The sequence below is a fragment of the Populus alba genome, chromosome 19, assembly GCF_005239225.2.
Source record: "Populus alba chromosome 19, ASM523922v2, whole genome shotgun sequence".
Classification (NCBI taxonomy): domain Eukaryota; kingdom Viridiplantae; phylum Streptophyta; class Magnoliopsida; order Malpighiales; family Salicaceae; genus Populus; species Populus alba.
This window is the reverse complement of record NC_133302.1, coordinates 20,857,405-20,872,479: the sequence shown is the minus strand read 5'-3', so window position 1 is coordinate 20,872,479 and position 15,075 is coordinate 20,857,405. Positions and strand designations below refer to the sequence as shown.

The following is a 15,075-nucleotide window of genomic DNA, read 5'->3' as shown; positions in this document are numbered from 1 at the left end:
AATATATGATATCTGAATGAGTGTACGAGTTCAAGACGCATTACATGAGAAGTCCAAGGGCTAAAAAAGGATTCTTAATTCTTATCGAAGAGAATGATCATGTTTGGGGAGACAGGTAGTCATAAAGACTTGAAGAAAGATTTGTGAATGTTTTAAGTACAAGGGGTTATAGAATAATGTGAAAAAGGATATATTATACTTTAGAAAATATATGGTCATAGAGTTTTGGAACATGTAATGAAGATTCAATTAAGACACGAAGATTTTACTATGAAAATTTAAAGAAGCTAGAGTTTATTTGTAATATAAATTATATATCTATCACATCACCTCAAATTAAATTGGGCTAAATTTTTTTGTTTTGTTTTATTCTAACTTCATGCTTGCAAGAGTTATGTTTCAATGTTATTGTAATCTTGATTTTTTATATAAAAAAATTCAATTACTATCTTTGTCTATTTTTTATTTTCTAATTAAAATAAAACTGATTTATTAAATTTAAATGAGGCTATAACCTGAGTTATTTGTTTTTTTATTTCTTTAAAATGCACTTGTGACACCTAGACTATAATTGTCTTTTTTTATTTTTATTTTTTAAAATTTGATTTTTATTTTAATTGATACCTTTTAAAAAAAGGTCTTTTTTAAAAAAAATATTTTTTAATTTATGTTTGCATTAATATCTCTTCTTTGTTATTTTTTATTTTTTTTAATTGATTTTTCCTTCAATTTCATCTATATCCTTTGGTTTAATTTGATTTTCAAATCAAACTTATTCCTTATTCTTTTGATATTTTTAAACCTTTTACAAGTTGATTTTTTTTCATTTGCATTCCTCGACATTTGATTTCAATTGATTTTTTGATTGAATTTAGTTCTCGTTCTTTGTTTTTCTTCTTGTCTTCTATGGGGTTAGTCTCATTCTCATTACAAGGGTCACGAGTTTTTGAAGGTTATTACCAGTTGACTTCAAATTTTTTAGGTTTTTTTTTATCAAATTGATTTATTTTTAATTTTATCATTTAATATTTGATTGTTTTTAATTGTTTTTTTTTTTATCTTCTTTATGTGGGGTTATCTCAATCCTATGCTCAAAAGTCTCAAAGTTAGTAGCTTAATTCAAGTTGACTCATTTTTTTTTTCCTCATATATACATATAATTTTTTTAGTTCCATTGCTAAGGATCTTCTTATTGAGAATTTGCTTTATTGTTTTTTTTTTGTTTGCCTTCCATGCAGTCGGTCTTAGTCTCATGACCACAATTATGGATTTTAAAAGTTAACATTTGTTAACTTTGATTTTTTTAGGTATTTTTTAAAAATTTATTTTTTTTCAATTTTATTCTTCAACATTTAAATTTTTAGAATTGATTTTCATGCCTTTTTTTTTTTTCACTTTTCTTTTTCATGAGACTATCCCAATTTAGTGCCCAAGATCGTGGAATTAGTGAAGTAACTCGGGTTTGACAAAAAATATTTTTTTTTAATTGATTTTTTTAAAAAATATTTATTTTTAATTTTGTCACTCAATATTGGATTGTTTAATAGTTGAGTTTCATATTTTGTTTCAATTTGCTTTAGTTAACAATTCTTTGTATTGTTTATTAAACACAAATAATCTTTTGATTAAACAAAAAGTTTATTCTTAAAAACAAAGTTATTGGACATAATTAAGTAGATAACATGGGTTACATGATCAAATATTTTAATTTTAATAAGTCATTGATTAAATATTAATTTATTTAATTAAATATATGTATAAATATTTTAATATATGATTGAGAATTTTTTATATCAAAAAACATGAAGAAAAACTTATTTATTCTTTATTTTTTAAAAATAAAAAAGATATACAATCCTCTTACGAAGCGCTGTTGAAATAGTTTATTGTAGTTTTCTAGACCATCACAATTGTTTACAGATAGTCCTCACTATTACTTCAATTGTCTTCAAAAAACAGTCTTGCCCAAAACAAAAACATTGATCGAGAGTGACAAAACCCCATTTGTTTAATGCGTGTGACTCATAGCAGAGACAAGTTTGATATTAGAATAAATGGATTTAAATATATTTTATTATTTTAAAATTTTTATTTTTAGTTTTTTTGTATTAAAATGATTTGAAAAAAAAATATTATTTAAAAAAAAAAAACAAACTAGGTATAATAAAAAAAACTTAATTTATCTCCATTTTTTTAATGACCAAGTTGTATTCCAATAATTGAAGGGGAAATAGAGACCACTTGTCTTATGAAAAATACCGTTGGCCTTCGCTGGTTTCCTCACTCAACCACCACCAAGAAGCCTTTAGCCTCTGGTTTTTCTCCTACACTTTTGGTACACTCACCTATATAACCAAACTCCTTTACTCCCATTTACTCCATCAAATCATAGCTCCTGATATCTTAATCTCTCCAAATCCCACTTCAAAGAGTTTCCAGCTCGTTGGTTCTATATTACATTTACATCGAAAATGAGTTCAGCAAGCAAAGCTTGGTTGGTTGCAGCAGCTGTTGGAGGTGTTGAGGCGTTGAAAGACCAAGGGTTCTGCAGGTGGAACTACACCTTGAGATCCCTGCACCAACATGCCAAGAACCATGTCAGATCAGCCTCTCAGGCCAAGAAGCTTTCTTCTTCATCCTCTGCCATGATCTCGAATAAAATCAAGGAAGTGAAAGCAAAACAGTCTGAGGAATCTCTAAGAAAAGTCATGTATTTGAGCTGTTGGGGTCCTTACTAAAGCTAAGAGGCCAGATGAAATTGAGAAAATTATCGTTATAGGATTGCCCTGATTGTTGCCAGTTGATGTTAATATTTGTAAATTTTGGTGCTGACTTAATTATGGAATCAAACTATATTATTTCTTGATTAATTTTTCCTTGCACCATTTATTTTTTTCTGTTTTCCCACTTCTGTTGGAAAGGATCATGACAAGGTTCAATTTTAGTGCATCACAGCTTTTGCTAAGGATATTTGAATCAATTGCAATCTCAAGATAGAATCTAGATTCTAATTTGGTTAAGAAAATCTATTAAAAAAAATCCAGGTCTAACTTTGACTGGTTTTTTAATGACATATATATTATCTGTTAAATGAAGATCAACAGGGCTTATTTACTTCAATGTCAGAACTTTTGAGCATTCAAGAAAATTGGAATGTTGCAAAATGGTTGAACTTGGACAAAAAAATTCAGTATTTTCTTTAATATCTGAAAAATGAATTAGCTCCTAAGAAATATTTTTTTTGAAGTGAATAGTGTTTCGTAACATAAGAGAATCCATTTGCTCACTGCTCAAGTCGTTTATGCATCAAAATTTTGCATGTCTGGATAAGGAGAGCTTGAGAGTTGAGGACTTGGTATTTTGTGACGCATGCAATGGATCTACAATTATTGTCTGTCCTCTACTCAAGCCCCACTCCTGAAGAAAAACAAGTGGATTTGCCTCCTGTACTTAAGGCTCACTTCGGATTTTTATAAAGCAAACCGTGTGCCTCTTTACCAAAACAAGGCCCCGCTCTAGCAACATGATAAGATGCATGAAAAAGAAATGTATTTAATGCCACCAAGTGGTCCTTGATGGACATAAAGATTCAGTCCCATCATAGCTGGTGGTTTTGGCTCCCTTAAGCCAAAACCACCAGCGACAGCTTGTTCCTAGCTTCCGGTTTCCTCCAAATTTCTGGCACCTAGTCCGCTGCTCTCTTTATAAGCAAATCCCAGTTTGCCATTTACACCATTGACACGAATTCTCAATTACATCTCATCCTTTTCAACTAAAAATCCCACATCAAAGAGTTTCCAACTTTTGTTCTATTTTATATTACAGAGAAAATGAGTTCAGCAAGCAAAGCTTGGTTGGTAGCTGCTGCTATTGGAGGTGTTGAGGCGTTGAAAGACCAAGGCTTCTGTAGGTGGAACTGCACATTGAGATCGCTACGCAAACATGCCAAGAACCATGTCGGGTCAATTTCTCAGGCTAATAAGAAGCTCCCTTACTCATTTTCTGCCATTATTTCAAGTAAGTTCAAGGAAGAGAAGGCGAAACAGTCAGAGGAGTCTCTAAGAAAAGTCATGTATTTGAGTTGCTGGGGTCAAAACTGATACTCTCAAGAAAGAAGAAATTCTGAGGAAATCAGTTCATAGGATTAGAGTAAATTTTTGCAAGTTGATTTAAACTGTAAATGCTTGTGCTGATTGCCAATCAAATATATCTCATTTTATTGGCAAAATCTTGGGAAAATGGCCTTAACGTAACATTAACAAAGGATATGGCTCCTGTTAAAAAAATAAAAAAAAAATCAGCAACTCAATTGGAGGAGGGGTTGCATCACAAAAGCTAAATATCTTGACAAGTTAACAAATTAGTGCAAATCTTGAACAGGAATTCTCAATTTCAATTTGGCCCAGCCCAGAAGAAAATTAGTTTAGGAGAGTATATTTGTTCACTCACAAATGTTCACGGCAGGGTGATGATCACTGTATGTGAAATGAAACAGGCCTTTAAATTACAAAAGAATTGTATAAATAATTAACCCGAAGAGTTTGTGAATAATTAACTGATGAATTTGTGAAAAAAATTCACACAGAAATTGGGTTTTTATAGACAACAATTATAGATGAAAGATGTGTGGGGATCTAAATATGGGATTAGCCTTAAAAAATATCTTGGGACGTGAAGAATTTCAAACCAGATGATTTGGTGAAAACTTTGGTGTTATCATTGATGTTAGCAAAACGTTATCTAGAAAAAGCTATTGGTATAGAAAATATATGCTTGATTTGCGTAAACATGTGATTATTGGCTTGATGTTTGGATCACGACCCCAACAATAACAAGGAGGCGAAGGTTTATTGCCATTTGAGCCAACAAAAACAATTTTGGTTTTGGTAAAAATATTTTTTTATTTATATTTAAATTAATATCTCTTCTCTGTTATTTTTTATTTTATTTTTTATATCTTTTTTAATTAATTTTTTCTTTAATTTCATTTAGTTTAATTTGTTTTTCAAATCAAACTTACTCCTTATTCTTTTAATTTTTTAAAATCTTTCAACAATTTTTTTTTAATTGCATTCTTCAGCATTTAATTTCAATTGATTTTTTTACTGAATTTAGTCTTCATGTCCGTTCTTATTTTTCTTCTTGTCATCTATAGGTTAGTCTCATTCTCATTATTGGGGTCATGAATTTCGAAAGTAAACACTGATTGACTTTTATTTTTTAGGTTTTTTTTTATCAAATTGATTTATTTTTAATTTTACCATTTAACATTTGATTTTTAATTGGTTTTTTTCATCTTCCTTTATGTGGGATTATCTCAATCCTATGTCCATAGTTTTCAGAGTTAGTGGGTTAATCCAAGTTGACTCGAATATATATATATATATATATATATATATATATATATATATATATATATAATTTTTTTAGTTCCTTTAATAAGCATATTTTTATTGAGAATTTTTCTTCATTGTTTTTTTTGTTTGCCTTCCATGTTGTCGGTCTTAGTCTAGTCTCATGACCACGGTCATAGTTTTAAAAGTTAACATTTGTTAACTTTGATTTTTTAAAATCTTTTTTTAAAATTGATTTTATTTTTAATTTTATCTTTCAACATTTAAATTTTTGGGATTGATCATAGGGCTATCCTAATCTAGTGTCCATAATTATAGAGTTAATGGGTTAACCAAGTTGACTCAATTTTTTTATTGATTTATTTAAAATATTTATTTTAAGTTTATCACTTAATATTAAATTGTTTAATAGTTGAGTTTCATTTTTTTTTTTCATTTGCTTTTGTTAATAATTCTTTTTATTAGTTACTTGTACGAATAATCTTTTGATTAAACAAAAAATTTAGTCTAAGACACAAAGTTATTAAAAATAACTAAATATATAATATGTGTTGTATGATAAAATATTTTAATTTTAATAATTTATTATTTAAATATTAATTTATTTAATTAAATATATGTATAGATATTTTAATATATGATGGAGAATTTTTTATATAAAAAACCTGAAGAAAAAACTTATTTATTCTTTTTTATTAAAAAAGATATATAATCCTCTACGAAGCGCTGTTGAAATAGTTTATTGTAGTTTTCCAGGTCATCACAATTGCAATTGTTTACACTTTACAGACAGTCCTCACTATTACTTCAATTGTCTTCAAAAAGAGTCTTGCCCAAAACAAAAACATTGATTGAGAAGTGACAAACCCCATTTGTTTAATGCGTGTGACTCAGAGCAGAGACAAGTTTGATATTATGATAAATGTATTTAAATAATATTTTATTATTTTTAAAAATTTATTTTTAACCTTTTGGTATTAAAATGATTTGAAAAAAAAAATATTTTTTAAAAAAGTAAAAACAAACTAGGTATAATAAAAAAACTTAATTTATCTCCATTTTTTTAATGACCAATTTGTATTCCAATAATTGAAGGGAAAATAGAGACCACTTGTCTTATGAAAAATACCGGTGGCCTTTGTTGGTTTCCTCCCTCAAAACCACCACGAAGAAGCCTCTAGCCTCTGGTTTTTCTCCTACACTTTTGGTACACTCACCTATATAACCAAACCCCTTTACTCCCCTTTACTTCATCAAATCATAGCTCCTGATATCTTAATCTCCACAAATCCCACTTCAAAGAGTTTCCAGCTCGTTGGTTCTATATTACAGTAACAGAGAAAATGAGTTCAGCAAGCAAAGCTTGGTTGGTTGCAGCAGCTGTTGGAGGTGTTGAGGCCTTGAAAGACCAAGGGTTCTGTAGGTGGAACTACACCTTGAGATCCCTGCACCAACATGCCAAGAACCATGTCAGATCAGCCTCTCAGGCCAAGAAGCTTTCTTCTTCATCCTCTTTCATGATCTCGAATAAAATCAAGGAAGGGAAAGCAAAACAGTCTGAGGAATCTCTAAGAAAAGTCATGTATTTGAGCTGTTGGGGTCCTTACTAAAGCCAAGAAGCAAGATGAAGTTGAGGAAATTATCGCGATAGGATTACCCTGATTGTTGCAAGTTGATGTAAATATTTGTAAATTTTGGTGCTGACTTAATGGAATCAAACTATATTATTTCTTGATTAATTTTTCCTTGCACCATTTATTTTTTTTTCCTGTTTTCCCACTTCTTTTGGAAAGGATCATGACAAGGTTCAAGTTTACAGCATTTGCTAAGGATATTTGAATCAATTGCAATTGCAATCTCAAGATAGAATCTAAACTCTAATTTGGTTAAGAAAATCTATTAAAAAAAAATCCAGGTCTAACTTTGACTGGTTTTATAATGACATTTATATTATCTGTTAAATGAAGATCAATAGGGCTTATTTACTTCAATGTCAGAATTTTTGAACTTTCAAGAAAATTGGAATGTTGCAAAATGGTTGAACTTGACAAAAAAATTTAGTATTTTCTTTAATATCTGAAAAATGATTTAGCTCGTAAGAGATTTTTTTTTTAAAGTGAATAGTGTTTCGTAACGTAAGAGAATCCATTTGATCACTGCTCAAGTCGTATATGCATCAAAATTTTGCTGGATGACATTTCTGGATAAGGAGAGCTTGAGAGTTGAGAACTTGGTGTTTTGTGACGCATGCAATGGATCTACAATTATTGTCTGTCCTTTACTCAAGCCCCACTCCTGAAGAAAAGCAAGTGGATTTGCCTCCTATACTCGAGGCTCCGTTGGATTTTTATAAAGCAAACCGTGTACTTCTTTACCAAAACAAGGCCCCGCTCTAGCAACAGAATGAAAAATAAATGTATTTATAATGCCACCAAGTGGTCCTTGATAGACATAAAGATTCAGTCCCATCATAGCATAACCACGATAAAATAATACCACTGGCTCCCTTAAACCAAAACCAGCAGCCACAGCTTGCTCCTTGCTTCCGGTTTCCTCCCAATTTCTGGCACCTAGTCCCCTACTCTCTTTATAAGCAAATCCCAGTTTGCCATTTACACCATCGACACGAATTCTCAATCACATCTCATCGTTTTCAACTAAAAATCCCACATCAAAGTGTTTCCAACTATTGTTCTATTTTATATTACAGAGAAAATGAGTTCAGCAAGCAAAGCTTGGTTGGTAGCTGCTGCTATTGGAGGTGTTGAGGCGTTGAAAGACCAAGGCTTCTGTAGGTGGAACTACACACTGAGATCGCTACACCAACATGCCAAGAACCATGTCGGGTTAATTTCTCAGGCTAATAAGAAGCTCCCTTACTCATCTTCTGCCATTATTTCAAGTAAATTCAAGGAAGAGAAGGCGAAACAGTCAGAGGAGTCTCTAAGAAAAGTCATGTATTTGAGTTGCTGGGTCCAAAACTGATACTCTCAAGAAAAAAAGAAATTCTGAGGAAATCAGTTCATAGGATTAGAGTAAATTTTTGCAAGTTGATTTAAACTGTAAATGCTTGTGCTGATTGCCAATCAAATATATCTCATTTTATTGGCAAAATCTTGGGAAAATGGCCTTAAAGTAACATTAACAAAGGATATGGCCCCTGTCAAATAAATAAATAAATCAGCAACTGAATTGGAGGAGGGGTTGCATCACAAAAGCTAAATATCTTGATAAGTTGACAAATTAGTGCAAATCTTGAACTGGAATTCTCATTTTCAATTTGGCCCAGAAGAAAATTAGTTTAGGAGGGTATATTAGTTCACTCACAAAGTGTTCACGGCAGGGTTATGATCACTGTATGTGAATGAAACAAGCCTTTAAATTACAACAGGATTGTATAAATAATTAACCGAAGAATTTGTGAATAATTAACTGATGAATTTGTGAAAAAGATTCCCACAGAAATTGGGTTTTTATAGACAACGATTATAGATGAAGATGCGTGGGGTTCTAATTATGGGATTAGCCTTATAAAATAAGCTCAGCATGGAACCAGAGACTTTTAATGTTTAAGTTAGGAAGTATAAAAGAGAGAATGAGAACAATGTAAGAAGAATGAATTGTGGAGGTGTAAAATGTTCATTATCAAAAGCCTCTCTTGTCTATCCGTGATTCAATGTATTTCTTGGGATGTCTTGACAACAATTATTCGGTGGAAATGTAGGTGTCATCATTGATCGTAGTGCCATACAATGTTGGGTTGGCTTAATGTTAGTAAAACATTAGCTAGAAAAAGCTAGTAAAGAGACGCTTGATTTGCATAGACATGTAACTATTGGCTAGATAAGTGGTGTTAATCCTTTATCAAAATGTTTATTAGCAAAGAATCTGTTAGTAAGGAAATGTTTTACAGAGGTTACAAGTGTGGCTTAATTTTTAATTTTTTGATTTTTTAAAATTTTTTACTAATTAAATTATTATTTTTTTTAATTTCATTTCTTAACATTTGATTTTAATTTATTTTTTATTAAATTTGGTCATTATTTTTTTGATTGTTATTTGTTTTGTTTTGAATTTTTTTTATTATATATATATTTTAATTTTGTTTTCTAATAGTTTTTTTATGAGATTTTTTTTTAAAATTTTTTTCTTGTTTTTTTATTGAGAGAAGTCCCGTCTTATTACTAGGGGGGAGTTCCGAAGGTTAACAACTTTGGTTTTTTTTCTCTCTATTTTTTTAATGACCAAGTTGTATTCCAATAATTAAAGGGGAAATAGAGACCACTTGTCTTATAAAAAATACCGTTGGCCTTTGCTGGTTTCCTCACTCAAAACCACGACGAAGAAGCCTTGAGCCTCTGGTTTTTCTCCTACAATTTTGGTACACTCACCTATATAACCAAACCCCTTTACTCCCATTTACTTCATCAAATCATAGCTCCTGATATCTTAATCTCTACAAATCCCACTTCAAAGAGTTTCCAACTCGTTGGTTCTACATTACAGTAACAGAGAAAATGAGTTCAGCAAGCAAAGCTTGGTTGGTTGCAGCAGCTGTTGGAGGTGTCGAGGCCTTGAAAGACCAAGGGTTCTGTAGGTGGAACTACACCTTGAGATCCCTGAACCAACATGCGAAGAACCATGTCAGATCAGCCTCTCAGGCCAAGAAGCTTTCTTCTTCATCTTCTGCGATGATCTCGAATAAAATCAAGGAAGTGAAAGCAAAACAGTCTGAGGAATCTCTAAGAAAAGTCATGTATTTGAGCTGTTGGGGTCCTTACTAAGCAAAGAAGCAAGATGAAGTTGAGGAAATTATCGTGATAGGATTATCCTGATTGTTGCAAGTTGATGTAAATTAATTTGTAAATATTGTTGCTGACTTCATGGAATCAAACCATATTATTTTTGGATTAGTTTTTCCTTGCACCATTTATTTTATAATTTCTGTTTTCCCATTTCTTTTCTCAGGCCCTCATGTCGCAAAGTTAAAAGGATCATGACAAGGTTAATTTTAGTGCATCACAGCTTAAAAAAAATAAAAATAAAATTGAGGGCATTTGTATTCAAAGAGATTTGCATCAATCGGAATCTCACTACAATCTAAATTATAATTTGGTAAAAATAAAAATTCAATTCAAGAAAAAATTAGATTCGATTTATAACTTATACTGGTTTTTCAAAGACATAAATGGATTAAGAAATAATTATTGGACTTATCCCCTTTTTGGAGCCAAAAGGAAGTTCATTAGTCTTTTGGTTTTTTGCATAAATGAAGATGAATAGGGATTATTTTTTGCAATGTCAAAACTTATGAAATTTCAAGAAACTTGGGAATGCTGCAAAATGGTTGAACTGGCACAAAAAAATTAGTATTTTCTTGAATCTCTGAAAGATGAATTAGATCGCAAGAAATACTTTTTTTTGAAGTGAATAATGTTTCGTAACGTAAGAGAATCATTTCTCTACTACTCGTAAAAAATATAAATTATTTGGATAAATAATCATCAGTTTTCTTTTTTAAAAGGTTTAGCTATACCTATCGGTGTAAATATTATAATAACTTTTTTTTTATGTAAAATTAGCAGTTTGTTTTATAAAAAATTTTGTAAAATAATATCATTAAAAAAAGAGAGTTAAATAACATGTTTTATAATATCATGCATCAAAAATTTGATATTTATTAAATGTTATTATTTGTAAAAGTAACAAGGTGAAACTTCAATCACCTAGCTCAACATGTTAATTAATTAAATTCAGTTATATTTGTTATATAAAATTGATGATCGATTTTCATATAAAAATAATAATTTAATGAATTTTTTTTTTAATATATTTTATGAATTCAAATATATATCTTTGTCCAACTTGTATACTAAAATATATACTTCAATTAAAATCTTAAAAGATTATTATTCACATAGTGATTGTCCTTTGTTTTTCATTGTCAATGATGTAACCATATTTACAATAAGAGGTAATTCTGAGCAGTCAGATACAAGTTTGCTGTAATTAAATGAGATCTGGTCCAAACATATTATTTGGATAGCCTAACAGGTGCATTTATAGACTAATAGGACATGTATAAACTCAGAGAGAAGGTCTAGTTACGCCAGATCAAAATAATGCTCAAAAAAAAACCATAAACTTTTGATTAGACATTTAAATTCTTTACATGAGTTTTCAGAGGAAGTTTTCTCTATAGTTGCTAGTGCGTCGCTACATGAACCGTTTAATTTTTAGATATTAAAAATCTTGTTAAGTCCCCTTGATTTTAGTAGTTTTGAGATTTTTTTTGTTATTTTCCAAATCGATCGACTGGTTCCACTGACCATTATGAATCGGTTGATCGGTTGAGCTAAATAATTGAAATTTCACCTTACCATGTTTCAAAAGTTTCATTTATTAAATGTCGCTATTCTGAAGTGCGACAACTATTTTATTTATTTTTTAAAATAATAATATTTAATAAATATTATATTTTTAAAGCACAATAAAATCAAAATATACCATTTCATTAAAAAAAAAAATTCTTCTCTGTTAATTTGCCAATTGTTTTGATTTTATTCACTAATTTCCTAATTTATCCCCTTTCTTTCCGTAACACAGCTAGCTATAATGTGCGGGTTCTTTATTTATTTATTTTTCTCAACTGTGATACATAACAATTAATTTTTTTGCCACGTTTGCTATTTTGGAAAAAAAAAATCGTATCTTGTGACACATGCAATGGATCTACACATATAATTGTCTTCAGGAGGTAATCCTGTCCGTTCCCTGTTTTTGAGTAGATGCCTAGACAAATGCTAAAATGCTATCCTTCCAGCCCCACTATTAAAGAAAAACAAGTGGATTTGCCTCCAATAATACTTGAGGCTCAATTTTGATTTTTATAAAGCAAACCGCGTGCCTCTTACCAAAAAAACAAGTCCCCACTCCAGCTTTGTCGTCATTGAATATGATAAGATGCATGAAAAAGAAATCCCCTATTTTTTCTCCATTTGTATTTAGTGCCGGTTTGGAATTGAGGTTAAACCTGTTTTTTAGAAAATTTTAATTTTTTTTTTTTGCTAAAATTGAGTACGGTTTGTACTTTTTGGATCATTTTGATGTGCTGATATAAAAAATGATTTAAAAAAATAAAGAAACATTATTGTCATGCTTTTCGGCATGAAAAGCTATTTGAAAAAACAACCGCTACTACACTTCCCAAACACCTTATTAAATAGCACCAAGTGGTCCTTGATAGACATAAAGATTCAGTCCCATCCTCAGTCCCATCCTAGCCTAACTGCACTAAAATAATACCACTGGCTTTAACTTATGCCAAAACCACCAGCCACAGCTTATCCCTGGCTTCCGGTTTCCTCCAATTTTCGGGTCCCCTAGTCCCCTCCTCTCTATATAAGCAATCCCCAGCTTGTCATCTACACCATCAAACCTATTTCCCTTCTCAATTACATCTCAACTTTTTTCAAAAACATTGTCCATCTTCTAGCTGTTCAGTTCAATCAAAAGAAATAGAAAAATGAGTTCAACAAGCAAAGCTTGGGCTGTTGCCACTAGTATTGCAGCTGTGGAGGCTTTGAAAGATCAAGGATTTTGCAGATGGAACTGCACAATAAGATCACTATACCAACATACCAAGAACCAAGGCAAGTCATCCTCTCTGCCCAAGAAGCTCTCTTCTCCAGCTTCTACTGTGGTTGCAAGTAAAGTAAGAGAGAATCAGAAAGCAAGGCAATCCGACGAGTCACTGAGGCAGGTCATGTACTTGAGTTGCTGGGGTCCTTACTAGCTAGGCAGTAAACTACCAGCAAGGAACTATGGCCATGCATGGACTGGTTGCAGCATAGAGACAATCAAAGTCTTTCCAAGAGAGACTTATTTGTAGAAACATGACAAGGCCGACTTCTTATGGCGATGGACGCTGGAACCCATCAACGATTATTCAGCTTCATTTGAATGTTATGCTCTAGCAATATATGTTTCAATCACTTGTAGCCCAATGAATTGCTGAATGATGGGAGCAAATTCTTTCCATTGCTGCAACATCTTGCTAGTGATGTAAATTGTAATTTTTCAGAATGGATTGAATCAGTAAGCAGATTACGTGAGTGGATTAAAGTCTTGTTCTCTGCTTTTAGCCCATAGGGATAAATTACTACAACCTCAAAACTTGTGTGCCTTCATGAAACTTGGACTGTGGCAGAGTGGATGAACCTAACACGACACTTTCTACTATAAGTTTATATATTGGGGTTAGGCTGCAGTCAAGTCTGAGTAACATGATGTAATTAATTAACAAATATTAAACCGTGTGGGGTTTTCAATGTTGAAGATGCACTGTTTACTTTTTCGAAAGAGATGATTGGATTACAAGGAAAAAAAAGAAGGTTAAATAAATAATGATTTTTGAATTTTATATAAAAAGTTTATCTGGGTCTTTTATTTTTGTTTTGTTTTATAGATGATTGGTTCTAAATTTAATTTTGATATTAAAATTTAGTTTTTTTTATAAATATAAAAGGAGAGGATTCTTGGATTCTCAATAGAGAGAGAAAATAGTTGTGTAAATTAGTTTTAATAGGTTCTATTTTCAGTGACATTTGATTGACGGATTCTGCGAAAAAACAAATGTAGTTCGTTGTCTTTGTTTGAAAATAAACTTTTAAGAAATTACAAAAAAATAAAGATAAGCCAAGGCAGGCTGCTGGAAGGCTTGCGTGTTTCAGCTTCTTTTGAATTTTTTAAATTTTATTATTTTATATTTTGATTAAAAAAATTATTAATTTTAATTAAGTTTATGAGATAAATTTCAAGTTTAACGATGTTATTAATTATTTATTTATTTTATAAATTCTTTTCTAGCTTTTAAAAAATATATTTATTATTATTCATCTATTTGTTTTAACTCCAACATAAATAAATGCAATTTTAATTTATTATTTATTATTCAATAACTTACTTTTATTATCTTGGCACCTATGTGGTTATTATGATTTTGTTACTTAAAAAAAGTGTTTTTATACAAAAAAAATTATCATATGTTTTATTATTATGTAATTAAATAAAAAATAAATTTTAGGATAAAAAATTTATTGAAGATAATGATTAACATGATTTGCGTTGTGAGTTTGACATTCGAGTTGACTTAATTTTTTTAATTAAATACTATTATTTTACTGGTTTTATTCTTCAATATTAAATTAATTTAGAATTGAGTTTTTAATTTATTTATTTTTAATTATCTCTATGAATTTTATAGGTGAATCCATGTTAACCTAGGTAAATTAAATGTTTTTAGTTAAAATTTAATTTATTTAAAAAACATATTACTAATATCTAAATAATTTTTTTTCCTTAAAATCTGCTACAACCCATGGCATAGCGCTGGAGTTTAAAGCTCTGTAAAAGGAATTCACAAGTTAGAATTGAACAAATATTTGGAGTAATTATTCATAATCTTTCGTAAAATAAGAAAACCAATATATTTTTTTTTTATCACAGTCCACGTCGTTTCCATATCAACATTATGCATCGCGAGTCATTTTTGCTTTTTTGAACCCCTTGCAACTAAAGATATTAAATTGGATAGGATAATAACTTATTTTAAGATTTGAATTAAACAAATTAATTCGAATTGAATTTATTAATTAAAATAATATTATTTAATTTATTTTTTAAATTAAATCAAGTTTGAAACTAATTCAATCATGTGATA

General features: G+C 30.2%; 5 protein-coding genes across 5 annotated transcripts; all 5 read left to right on the top strand.

Moving 5' to 3' along the window:
* Positions 1-2,278: 2,278 nt before the first annotated feature.
* Positions 2,279-2,870, top strand: LOC118036735 (uncharacterized). Its single transcript, XM_035042532.2, has one exon. The coding sequence runs from the start codon at positions 2,472-2,474 to the stop codon at positions 2,736-2,738; it is 267 nt and encodes an 88-aa protein (XP_034898423.1). The 5' UTR covers positions 2,279-2,471; the 3' UTR covers positions 2,739-2,870.
* A 729-nt stretch (positions 2,871-3,599) lies between these two features.
* LOC118036738 (uncharacterized) lies at positions 3,600-4,228 on the top strand. Its single transcript, XM_035042536.2, has one exon. The coding sequence runs from the start codon at positions 3,831-3,833 to the stop codon at positions 4,098-4,100; it is 270 nt and encodes an 89-aa protein (XP_034898427.1). The 5' UTR covers positions 3,600-3,830; the 3' UTR covers positions 4,101-4,228.
* A 2,223-nt stretch (positions 4,229-6,451) lies between these two features.
* LOC118036733 (uncharacterized) lies at positions 6,452-7,093 on the top strand. Its single transcript, XM_035042530.2, has one exon. The coding sequence runs from the start codon at positions 6,698-6,700 to the stop codon at positions 6,962-6,964; it is 267 nt and encodes an 88-aa protein (XP_034898421.1). The 5' UTR covers positions 6,452-6,697; the 3' UTR covers positions 6,965-7,093.
* A 709-nt stretch (positions 7,094-7,802) lies between these two features.
* On the top strand, positions 7,803-8,404 carry LOC118036737 (uncharacterized). Its single transcript, XM_035042534.2, has one exon. The coding sequence runs from the start codon at positions 8,070-8,072 to the stop codon at positions 8,337-8,339; it is 270 nt and encodes an 89-aa protein (XP_034898425.1). The 5' UTR covers positions 7,803-8,069; the 3' UTR covers positions 8,340-8,404.
* Positions 8,405-9,629: 1,225 nt separating this feature from the next.
* LOC118036734 (uncharacterized) lies at positions 9,630-10,267 on the top strand. Its single transcript, XM_035042531.2, has one exon. The coding sequence runs from the start codon at positions 9,872-9,874 to the stop codon at positions 10,136-10,138; it is 267 nt and encodes an 88-aa protein (XP_034898422.1). The 5' UTR covers positions 9,630-9,871; the 3' UTR covers positions 10,139-10,267.
* Positions 10,268-15,075: the final 4,808 nt, after the last annotated feature.

Coding starts and splice junctions, on each gene's coding strand:
- LOC118036734 (XM_035042531.2), top strand. CDS start 9,872: ATGAGTTCAGCAAGCAAAGCTTGGTTGGTTGCAGCAGCTGTTGGAGGT.
- LOC118036738 (XM_035042536.2), top strand. CDS start 3,831: ATGAGTTCAGCAAGCAAAGCTTGGTTGGTAGCTGCTGCTATTGGAGGT.
- LOC118036735 (XM_035042532.2), top strand. CDS start 2,472: ATGAGTTCAGCAAGCAAAGCTTGGTTGGTTGCAGCAGCTGTTGGAGGT.
- LOC118036733 (XM_035042530.2), top strand. CDS start 6,698: ATGAGTTCAGCAAGCAAAGCTTGGTTGGTTGCAGCAGCTGTTGGAGGT.
- LOC118036737 (XM_035042534.2), top strand. CDS start 8,070: ATGAGTTCAGCAAGCAAAGCTTGGTTGGTAGCTGCTGCTATTGGAGGT.